Source organism: Narcine bancroftii, chromosome 11 (assembly GCF_036971445.1).
Source record: "Narcine bancroftii isolate sNarBan1 chromosome 11, sNarBan1.hap1, whole genome shotgun sequence".
Classification (NCBI taxonomy): Eukaryota; Metazoa; Chordata; class Chondrichthyes; order Torpediniformes; family Narcinidae; genus Narcine; species Narcine bancroftii.
In genome coordinates, this window is record NC_091479.1 from 76683967 (window position 1) to 76696166 (window position 12200).

Below are 12200 nucleotides of genomic sequence, written 5' to 3' on the forward strand. Positions count from 1 at the left end.
AAGATGAGGGTCAGGTATAATCAATGTTATCTATGATTTACATTGATAGACATTTGGAAAATGATAATTTTAATATTTAATTTTTCATTGCTGCTTCCATTGTGGAAAGCACTAGTTTTAATGTTTTTGAGTGCAATTATTTAGCAGCTGTTACTATTAATAAAGACTGGTGCAATATTAGTTCCATTCAGGCAGGAACTGGTTAGTAATGTCTGGCTCCAAATGGAATTGCCACACCCAAGAGAGAGCTCTGCACATGCATGCTTCCAGGTATGAAGAGAGCTCTGTTCTTGTCATTACACATCAGCTATTCCAAGAACAATAGTTGGAGAGACACTTTTCATATTTTCAAATGAACCTGAGGTAAGATTAAAAGCCCCAACTATTCAACTAAACTCATTAAGCATTTTCAAAAATAACATTGTTCTGCTGTCACATTTGAGATCACCTTAAACTTAACCTGCTGCACGAAACTCTCCTCCAGGGCTTCACTATGGCAAATGGTGAATGCTGTAAAACACTGCACATATCATAATCCACAACACAAAACAGGATGGAGTATAAGTAACACCAGGGTGACAATTAATTCTAGACTATGAGGGTCTGAAGGTGAAATGTAGTCAAGAGGTGGGTATTGACACAAGAATCCTGGTGAAAAAAAATGAATACTGATGTGCAAAATTAAAGACTGTAAGATGTCATAGCTAAAGACAAGAAATAATTAAAATATGATGGGTGGGAACTGGAAGCACAAATAAATTAATAATTATCATTCAAGAATATACAACAGTCAAATTTCACTGATTTTTGGGTTGTTGTGACAGTCTTCAAAATGATGTCAATGTTCTCCATTGATAGCAGTGTCTATTGATGTGTTTCCAAAGTGATATTCTGTTTCTCTTGTCAAGAGAAAAGACAAATAATTTCAAATAAAACCTTGATCATACATAGTACAAATTGTGCCTATCCTTCCAAATCAAACCCATATATCAAAATATTAAAAAAGAAAAGAAAGGAAAAAGAAACTTCCCCATAAATAATTAAACCCCTCCCTCTAAACAAGGCAAACATGCATATTTAATACATATAAGAAACAAAGGATGGCATTCGGAGACCAGACAACGCTGGTCAGGAGCATCCAACCACCTTAATTCGTTAAATTATGGTAATACTCCATGAATGGGCCTCATGTTTTATAAAAGTTCACCTTTACATCTTTAACATTATGTCTGATTTTTTCTAAACTAAGGAAGGACATGACCTCCTGTAACGATTGAATATGAGTAGGTGGAGCGCTGTCTTTCCATTTCATCACAATTGCTTGTTGAGCTATCAATGAGGTAAAAGTTAAAATTCGCTTCTGAGATGAAGTCAATAATATTTCCTCCTCTTAAGAAAAACCAAATCGAGCAATTAAGGGGAAAGGTTCTAATTTATCCTTAAAAATGGTTGATAAAGTTTGAAAGTAATTTTTCCAAAAATCTGCTAAGCTAGAGCAAGACCAGAACATGTGCATCAATGAAGCCTCAAAAAATTTACGCTTATCAATGTCAGAACAGAAGTGAGATAATTTCTTTTGAAATGCGTACACTATGCACCGCCTGGAATTACAACGATGTCCCGCACAAAATGAGGATGCATTAATCAAATTTAGAACAATATCCCAGTCCTTATCTGGAAATGATCTGGATCAAACAGGTTTTATTAAATATCATTATTTGTATTACAATATTCATCGATTATTGAACATTTTATATTTACCTTTAACTTCAGCTCATAAATGTGTTCTTTCATTAGATGCCGAGAAGGCTTTTTGATCAGGTGAAATGGGACTATCTTTTTGCTATTCCCCATTCTCATGAGTTCTCCAGCAATAATCTGCAATGGTATTCTTACTCTATCCCCTATATTTTACTAATTAGGGTTAGAAAAATTTTGGCTCCTTTTAATCTAAACATTGATTACCTATGATCAGTTTCTTAAGTTTTCTCTTTACGATTAACTCCAAAATTAACACATTGTAGTGAGGTCGCTATGGCTACAGCTAGGTTATAGCTCTCGGTCATAGGCCTAAGGTCATATCTTGAATCCGCAGGAGAAGAAAGAAACACACATCAGTAGAGTGTATTCGACACTGTGTTTATTCAGTGGCAACTCTGCCTTTTATAGTCAGCTCGGCCGCGTCACCACCGGGGTGTGGTTTGAGTGGGCTGGCTGCTGATTAGTTACCTTGGATGCCCGGGCCCTGATTGGGCACCCTGCAATCCACTGGCAGTGATTGGCTAGTTTCACCACTCCGCCGGAGGCCTATAGAAATGGACGTTTCAGCCCACATGATGCTTTGCCAGTTGCCGCGTTCAACAGACATTTCCTGTTACATGACCCCCCCCCCCCCCCCCCCCCACTCCCAGAACTGGCGATTGCCACTGTTTTTAGGAGACCAACCCCTGTGCCATGGGTTTTGGTGGGTGATGGGCTGGTCAAAGTCCAAGTATGTTGGTTTTATCCGGTTGATTGTGAAAGTTTCTTCCCTGCCACCAATGTCTAAAACATAGGTGGAGCTGCTGTGTCTTAGGACACGATATGGCACCTTGTATGGCTGCTGTAGAGGTGGCTGGTGAGCCCTGTGCCAAACAATCACATATTTACAGTCAGTAAAATTCTTTGAGATGTAAGTGCAGGATTGGCTGTGTGGTCTAGGTTTAGTTGGGGCCAAGGTACCTAGGCACTCGCATAGACAGGAAAATGTGATCGCCGGGGGCTCCCCTAAGTCGTCAGGGGCCGTCACGAATTCACCCAGTATAACTTGGCAGAGGATGCCTCGAGGTCCTCCTTGGGTATTGTTCGGATGCCTAACAGGACCCAAGGGTGTTCGTCGGTCCAGTTAGGTCCAGTAAGCCATGCCATTAAGGCTGCCTTAAGGTGTCTCTGGAAGCTCTCCACCAACCCGTTGGCCTGTGAGTGATACATCATGGTGTGGTGGAAATGGGTCCCCAGGGTGTGGGCTAAGGCAGTCCACAGACTGGAAGTGAATTGGGCCCCTCTGTCTGATGTAAGGTTTTCGGTGACCCTGAAACGTGCTACCTAAGTGTTGAGTAAAGCCCATGTGTATGCTTCTATGGAAGTCTCTGATAGTGGCACCGCCTCTGGCCATCTGGTCATTCGGTCGACCATAGTAAGAAGGTAACGTGCACTTCTAGATACCGGTAGGGGCCCCACAATGTCAATGTGCATGTGGCTGAAGCTGCGACGTGCTGGCTCGAATGTCTGTGGTGGAGGTTTGATATGAGTTTGGATTTTGGATGACTGGCACTGAGTACAAGTCCTGGCCCACAGGGCGACTTCTTTGCAGAGGCCATACCAGACATACCTGTTCGCTACCATTTTGACTGTAGTTCTGATAGTGGGTTGAACCAAGTTGTGGACCGAGTAGAAAACCCGCCTCTTTCATGCAGCCAGATAACAGGACAAGGTTTACCCATCGAGGTGTTGCAGAGCAACGTGTGATTGCCGGGGCCGATCTGGATGACCTCCAGTTGTAAACTGGTGAGTGCTGTCTGGTATGCTGGAATGTCAGGATCTGCTTGCTGTGCATCAGCCAGGACCATGTAGTCAATGCCAGGGGTAGGGTTGTGCACTGCCAAGACAGCCAGGTGGGATAGGGCATCAGTCACCACGTTGGATTTGCTGACTATTTGTTCAATGTCCATTGTAAATTCAGAAATGTAGGACAGGTGCTGCTGTTGCCTGGCTGACCACAGATCTGACACCTTACTGAAGGCGAAAGTAATGGGTCTGTGGTCCATGGAAATTTTGAACTTCCTGCCCTCCAAGAAGTAATGAAAGTGCCAAATTGCCAGGTATAAGGCTAACAGTTCTCTATCAAAGGCCCTGCACTTGAGTTCTGGTGGCCTGAGGTGTTTACTGAAAAAGGCCAGTGGTTGCCATTGTCCATTCACCATTGCTCAAGTACACCCCTGACCACTGTGTTGGAGGTGTCTGTCATGAGGATGGTTGGGGCATCTGTCAGTAGGTGCACGAGAAAGATGCCATTGACTAGGGCATTTTTGGTGTCCAGGAAGGCCTCGGTTGCCTGCTTGGTCCATTTACTGGGTCCTGCTATGAGGGGAAAGAGTGGGCTCATGATGTGGGCCACTGCAGGTATGAGGCGGTGATAAAAGTTGGCCATATCTGCAAATTCTTGTAGTCCCTTCACCGTTGATAGCATGGGGAATAGTGAAAAGTATCCTCGTTAGTGGTTAACGGTCTGGTTCCATGTTGGTTGCTATGATGGCCCAGGAAGTCAATAGTCTCTCGGTCATATTGGCACTTGGCCAAGTTGATGGTTAGGCCGAAATTGCTCAGCCTGGAGAATAATTGTTTTAAGTGGGTGATGTGATCAGTGCAGGTGTGGCTGGCAATTAAAATGTCGTCAAGGTAGACAAAGCCAAATGCAGATCCCGGTCCACTGGATCCATCAGCCTCTGGTAAGTCAGCCGCATTTTTTTAACCTGAAGAGTATGCAGAGAAATTCAAACAATCCACAGCGGGGTTATGATGGTGGTTTTTGGGATGTCTTTGGGTTTTACTGGGATCTGGTGATAACCCCTGATGAGGTCCACCTTTGAGAATATCTGTGCTCCTTGCAGGTTAGTGGTGAAGTCTTGGATATAGGGCACAGGATATCTGTCTGGTATGGTGGCCTTGTTGATGCGGCAGTAGTCTCCACACCGCCTCCAACCACCTGCTGCCTTGGGGACCATGAGGAGAGGGGAGGCCACACCCTGGCATGGAGGGAGGGCCCTCTGTAATGATTTGGTGCCTCACCCCCTGTTTGGGTTCTACCAAATGGAAGTGAGGCTTGGTGATGGAGGTGAATTCTGCTGGGACCTGAGCGAATTTATTGTCAGTAGCACTCACTGAGTGCAGGTGGGGCTGGTGAGCAAGAGTGACTGAAATGTCTGGGCGTGCACTAGCCGGTGCCCCTTGTTATCCACTAGGAGTGAGTTTCACCCAGTAATGGTTGTTGCACGGCCATCACCATAAACTTCCAAGTGAATTGTCTGTCCCCAAAGCATAGGGGAATGGTGCAGGTGCTGAATGTTCGGATGATGGAGCAATTTGCTGCTTGGAGCTCCTGGCCCACTTTGCCAGTGAGGGCCTCCAGGCTGGTCAGGGGAATGACGCTGCATTGTGCCCTGGTGTCCACCAAGAAATGTCAGTCTGACAGGTAGCCTTGAATGTGTAGCAGGCTATGCAGTTGGCTGGACATTGCAGCCATTAATGAAGACCAGCCTGGGCTTTCCCTGGAATGTGTAAGTGGAGCGGCATCAATGGGCCTCAGAACCCCAGCGTTGATGATATTAACAGTACTGTTCACTGGCGTTTGGGTGGTCGGTTGGTCGGTCAGACGGTCAGTTGGTGGTCTTCCTGGCTAAGCGCTGATGACACGGTGCTGTCACCTGCTTCAGCAAAGCACAGGCGTCCCTCTTCGCTGCCTATAGCAGGTCTGCTCGGGCAGCCACCTTTCTGGGATCATCAAAATCTTCTGCAGTGAGCAGCCGGATGTCCTTGGGTTGCCTCTCCAGGAAGATCTGCTGGAACAGCAGGCAGGAGGTGTGGCCATCGTTGAGAGCAAGCATGTCATTCATGAGGGCGGAAGGGGCCCTGCCCCCCAAACTGTCGATATGCAACAGCATGAAAGTTAATGGCCACATACCTTCCTTGATCTGGGGGCTGCTGGAGGAAGTCAATGATGCGGGCTTCATTGTCCTGATTGAGGGTGCTGACCACATGGTAGTATCGTGTGTCCTTGGCGGAGATCCGCCAGATGGCGAACTGCGCCTCAGCTTACTGGAACCACACCCATGGTTGCAATGTCCAGAAGCCAGGCAGCTTCAATGCTATGGCGTTGATCACAGGTTGCTCTTCCATCTTCAGGTCCAAAGTGCCATTTGGATCAGTCGGGGTCACCACTGTAATGAGGTTACTATGGCTACAGCTAGGTTATAGTTCTCGGTTATAGCCCTAAGGCTGTAGCTCGAATCTGCAGGAGAAGAAAGACACACACACCAGTAGAGGGTATCCGACACTGAGTTTATTCAGCGGCAGTTCTGCCTTTTATGGACAGCTCGACCGCATCACCACCGGGACGTGGCTTGAGCGGGCTGGCTGCCAATTGGTTACCTCAGATGCCCAGGGCCTGATTGGGCCCACTGCGATCTACTGGGGCCGATTAGCCAGTTTCACCGCTCTGTCAGTGGCCTATGGAAAGAGGCGTTTCAGCCTGCACAATGGTTTGCCAGTCGTTGCGTTCGATGGTCATTTCCTGTGTCGGCCCGAGCCGCAGGCCACTACAACATCATGAAAAGCATTTGGCTAACTGGACAATCTTCTACTCAATCACACCTTGCTGCAAATTAGAAATAATAAACGAGCAGATCAGGCAGCAATCAGTGAAGAGAAACATAGTTAATGATTGGAGTCAATGACTTTCCATCAGAATTAGTGAACTGTCAGCACTGCAACGCAGTATTTTTTGCCATTTCTCCCTCTACCAAAAGTCCCCTTGCCCCTTCGATACCCCATCTTCATCATTCCCTTCTGCTCAACTTTCCTACTTTTTTCACACCTCTCTTCACCTTTGCCCACCACTCATCACAGAATGTTTCCTTCTGTCAGGTTATTAGCAGAGGACAGGTTGTTCAACAGATACATCAGTTGTCGGGGCATCTCTGGGGGCAAATCAACAAAACATTTGCTTGACTCACTGTACTCATCAGCCTCACTGGAAGCATAATCTATTTCAGCGAGAGAAAGGAAATATTAATCAGCAAAAGTCATTAAAACATTTGTGCAATAAATGAAATAAACAACAAATGTTGGATTAGCAGTTTAATCTTTGCACATAAGCATTAGACCTTTTCTTTCAAAGAACAGACAAGCAAATCTTCACTTCATTGTTTGTCCCTTCAAGGTAACATACAATATCATAACACAGGATTCAGTCACACTAATTGCCATAGTTTCACTGCAAAATTTACAGAGTCTTGCATTTCCTGTATTACATGGACAATTCTTTTGCAAATGTGAACATTCATTATCCATTATTCATGTCTGAACAGTGAAACTCTGTTTGCAATGGAACTTTAGTCGACAACCAAATGTTAAGTGGAGAGCATCTAAAACCTCCGGTACCTTTATTTTTCCCACTTAAATTCGAGTTAAATATGTTGCAACGCTTTATAATGTAATAATTGAGAAAGTGGATTCTATTGATACATAATATTGTACTTGATTAAAAGACCAGCATGGGAAGTTTTATGGACAATTCATACACTTAAACTGACTCATCCAACTGACAGGATCGAACAAGCACTGGAAAAATCTGTTTCAATTATCATAGAAAACTAAACGTGAAATCTTTTGCTTATGTTCAGAGTTTGCACATAATGACATGCATATTAATCTACATGTACATGTACTGGTAATTGCTTGTCTTGAACATAATTGGATACAACATGGAGTGGAATTTCATGTGTAATTGCCCCAGAGAAGTAAAGCAAGTAGCTATGGCAAAAGATTAGGTGCAAATCTGTGATGTATGTAATTATCTGTTATTTCCACTGATTTATTCTTGCTCTTGCTCATTTTTGTTTTGCTGTGTGTGAAAGCACAAACTTTGTGTACTACTTTTCCCACCAGGTTATTCCTCTGTGTTCAAATGCATTTAGCCTAATTAAAATGGCACCATCAGATGAGATTTGATTAAAGAGTCACACACTTATATTTCTTTGCACTTTTCTGTTTCAAGCCAGAAAAACCGTTTATCTTCCATGATTACATGTTCATACTAAGGATAAATGAGTATTTAGATGGCTTGAAACTTTACATTTCATGCTTGGAAATATGATTAAAACACAGAGTTGTTGTTTTCTGACATACTTGAGTGTTCACACAAATTTCTTCTAGGTTTTGCTCCTCCTCATTTGTCTGTTTGTTAACAAGACTGCAAAATGTAGGTGTAAAATTTCTCCATGATAGGGTGTAATTTTAGGTGTAGCTTTCTCATTATGTCCCTTTGGGCAATTCCACCTTCATGTAGCTTCAAACTATGAGCACTTTAGAACACTGCTGCTGGTTTTAGAATGTCCAATACTTGAAGAGCCAGTGAATAATGCTCACTGGTCCATTTAGCCCAGAAATTGCTTTTCTCAATTTTAGTTGAACATCTCATTACTGTTTTAGTATAGTATAAGCTATTGAAAAATCACAGATAAACAAAAGTAGTTGGTTACAGAAAACAAATGCAAGTTATGTTTGGGTGTCCCATTGTTGTTTTGGTGCAGGGTCATAGTATACCATTGTTCAGCTGTTCACCCACTCATTTAATGGTCTCCCCTCTGTTTACTGGTACTCCTGAATAGAATCGAATTGTTGTGGGTTTGGTTTCTTGAAAAGTATTCAATAGATTGAGTGATTATTTTTTCACACTTTTATTCAAAGTGTAAGTTTGAGAGCAAATGTGGATCTTTCATAAGCATGCATCTTTGCTTTAAGCTTCCTTCTTGCTGGTGTTTGAGGAGCAGAGATGAAATATGGTATTTCTCCTGTAATATTCAGTGTTTAAACAGATGTGGTTGCAGCGAGTTGTCTTTCTGTGAACAAAGCTTCTAGAACCAATTTTCTGAGATATAAATGTAAACATAAACAATGTTGCGGTGAGTCAGTTGCTGTGACATATAGTAGTCCATTTCCAGCTTTAAAATGGAACTGAATGGTCCAACAATTGGCCTCACCATTCGAACGACACCTGTAGGTGAAAGGATGAACACATGCAGTAACTGTACATTGCTGACTTGTAATTGCCACCAACAACAAAATCATAAGTTCTCCTCAATGCTTGTCCACCATTTACAAGACAGATTGTCGTCTTCTTCGATTGAATACTTAGGATTCTTCTGGTTGAGCACAGGGTCAACAACACTTGAGAAGGATATCGCTATTCTAGACAAGAATCTTTACTTGATATAAATTTGATTTTATCACCGTTTCTCTGCAAGTAACTGTATTGATAAAGCAACATATCAATAAACACACAACAAGATATGAACTTAGTGTCACTACTTCGGCATAACATGAACAAAGGTACAATTTACTGAAAATTAACAGACCGAATGATTTTACTCATTGGTAAAGCCTAAAAAGTTGTGTTAATTTGCAGTCATGAAAGATTCAGTGGTAGCAGTGTGGAATGATGTAGTGAATGCACAATCAATCTTGAGTTTTAAAAATAAATTGGATAAATACGTGGATAGGCCTGGTCTGGAGGGTTATGGAATGAGAGTAGGTCAGTGGGATTAGCTGGTTTTATTGGTTGGCATAGACCGAAAGGGACGAATGGCCTGTTTTTCTGTGCTGTGACTTTCTATGATTCTATTGAAAGTGATCAATCAAGAACAGCTTTCAGTAAAAGGAAAATGTTTGATGATGATAGCAAGGTTCTGTGGGGCACTGTTCACCAGAATCAGACACACACAAAGGTAAAGAGTGGACAACAGGCTTTAATCCACAGAGCCAGGCTGGCTGTGGCTACAGCAACTCTGAGTGAGGCCTCAGGAGGCCGGCGCAGGCTTATATCCTGGAGGGTGATTGACACCCGACCGGGCGGGGCTTGATCCATTCAGGCCGACTGATTGGCAGCCAGCCAGGTGTTGCCCTGTCTCCTTACACTCCTGCAGGTACAGAGGTTTCCCCCTGCAGTAGGCCGGCAGTACACTCTTGCAGGTACAGAGGTTGCCCCCTGCAGTAGGCCGGCGGTACACTCCTGCAGGTACAGAGGTGGCCCCCTGCAGTAGGCCGGCGGTACACTCCTGCAGGTATAGAGGTTGCCCCCTGGAGTAGGCCGGCGGTGTACCACCACAGATTCCATATATTGCCTGCCCTTAGTTATTTTTAGAAGGCAACCATGTACCTTTTCTTTATACTGTTGTATTTGTTGTGTTCTCGTGATTGAGTAAGAAGTTCCAGGATTTTGATGCAACAGTGATGAAGGAACAATAAAATGTGGCCTAACCTGCTTAATGTCTCTAGCATGGTGAAATAGAAACTCAAGACAATTAATGTAAAATATTTTATGAAGGAACAAAGGATAGGAGAATGAGTTGATGATGACAAATGTAATTAGTGTGATTATATATGAGATAGACAACAGACTCGCCAAGGCAAATAGCGCCTTTGGAAGACTACACAAAAGAGTCTGGAAAAACAACCAACTGAAAAACCTCACAAAGATAAGCGTATACAGAGCCGTTGTCATACCCACACTCCTGTTCGGCTCCGAATCATGGGTCCTCTACCGGCACCACCTACGGCTCCTAGAACGCTTCCACCAGCGTTGTCTCCGCTCCATCCTCAACATCCATTGGAGCGCTTACATCCCTAACGTCGAAGTACTCGAGATGGCAGAGGTCGACAGCATCGAGTCCACGCTGCTGAAGATCCAGCTGCGCTGGATGGGTCACGTCTCCAGAATGGAGGACCATCGCCTTCCCAAGATCGTGTTATATGGCGAGCTCTCCACTGGCCACCGTGACAGAGGTGCACCAAAGAAAAGGTACAAGGACTGCCTAAAGAAATCTCTTGGTGCCTGCCACATTGACCACCGCCAGTGGGCTGATAACGCCTCAAACCGTGCATCTTGGCGCCTCACAGTTTGGCGGGCAGCAACCTCCTTTGAAGAAGACCGCAGAGCCCACCTCACTGACAAAAGGCAAAGGAGGAAAAACCCAACACCCAACCCCAACCAACCAATTTTCCCCTGCAACCGCTGCAATCGTGTCTGCCTGTCCCGCATCGGACTTGTCAGCCACAAACGAGCCTGCAGCTGACGTGGACTTTTTACCCCCTCCATAAATCTTCGTCCGCGAAGCCAAGCCAAAGAAAGAGAATATGAGATAATGCAAGATACATAAAATAGGGGTACGTATTAATAACGTGAAGATTAAATGTTCAGATAATAATCCTCTAAATGTCCGAGCATGTCTTGTAACAAAAAAGTTATCCTTCTATGGTACTAGACATGTTGAATGTAAGTGGTACTTTCATACTTTATCAGTTCTTCCTGTGATGTTTGCCTTTATTTCCAACATCATAACGCCTCACTGAGAATGCTTTGGAATGAAATTACATGAGAACACAGTTGGCGTAGTGGTTAGCTTAATGCCTTTATAGCGGCAGCAATTGGGACAGGAGTTTGAATCCTGTGCTATCTGTAAGAAATTTGTACATTTTCCCCATGTCTGCATGGGTTTTCCCTGGGGGCTCCAGTTTCCTCCCACCTTTCCAAATGTACCAAGAGTGTAGGATAATTGGGTGTAAATTGGGAGTCACAGACTCATGGGCTGACATGGCCTGTACCTTGCTGTATGTCTAAATTAAAAAAGACATAAAATTTTAATACAAAGATGATAATGAATTCCTATTTAAAAAAAAATTACAATAAGTGCTTTAATTTCAGTAAAAATATAGCCCAACTTTAAGTAACAATTAGCAATCGGGATATCCATAAGAAAACATTGTGGTAATAGCTACAGTCTTCATACTTGTAGATTAAAGTCAATAACATATATTGAGAGTAGATACTGTACTTCAAAGAGTACCCTCCAGTCTAAGACAGTATCCACTATTGTCCATTCACCTGGGTTGAAATTCTAAACTATTCCAAAATTCAGGTTTTTTTTTATAAAAAGCAACTTAAGTACTTTTCTGCACTGTTCATTTAGAATGGATACAAAATGATGATGGCCCCAAGGAAAGGATTACAGATGTTTCATTGTGACTGTCTTTGCGGTTGAATTTTCACGATGTTCCCCCAATGTCTCTAACGGATTTACTACAGTTATTTGAGAAAATAACATGACTTTATATCTGTGAATTTGCAAAGGTATTTGGTAATGGGATGCTTGTGGTAATTTTGAATTTCAGGGATAATGGTTGAAAAGAACTAGCCATTTTGTCTCACTTTACATTTCCACAAATTTAGTATTTCCCACCTTACACTTATGCATAAAACCAAAACCTACACCCATTGTCAGAGTAGGAGTGGTGTAATGAATTGTGAGCTTGCTAAAGGTTGCAGTATAATATATGGTGGTTAATTAAAGTTTTTTTTTGATCTGGTGGATTGTTAACCATTTGAC

At 43.2% G+C, this 12200-nt stretch overlaps 2 protein-coding genes across 3 annotated transcripts in view; one reads left to right on the top strand and one right to left on the bottom strand.

Annotated features, from left to right (window-relative positions):
* The window catches only part of LOC138745947 (structural maintenance of chromosomes protein 1B-like), a 299213-nt gene that overhangs the window by 65070 nt on the left and 221943 nt on the right, over positions 1-12200 (top strand). The gene's annotated exons all lie outside the window — the stretch shown is intronic.
* Positions 6882-12200, bottom strand: part of fbln1 (fibulin 1) — a 104878-nt gene continuing 99559 nt past the window's right edge. For both annotated transcript variants that reach the window (XM_069903529.1, XM_069903526.1), the window contains one exon: positions 6882-8812. In XM_069903529.1, the coding sequence (XP_069759630.1) occupies positions 8673-8812 (140 nt within the window). In that variant the 3' untranslated portion in view covers positions 6882-8672. The remainder of the gene's footprint in view (positions 8813-12200) is intronic.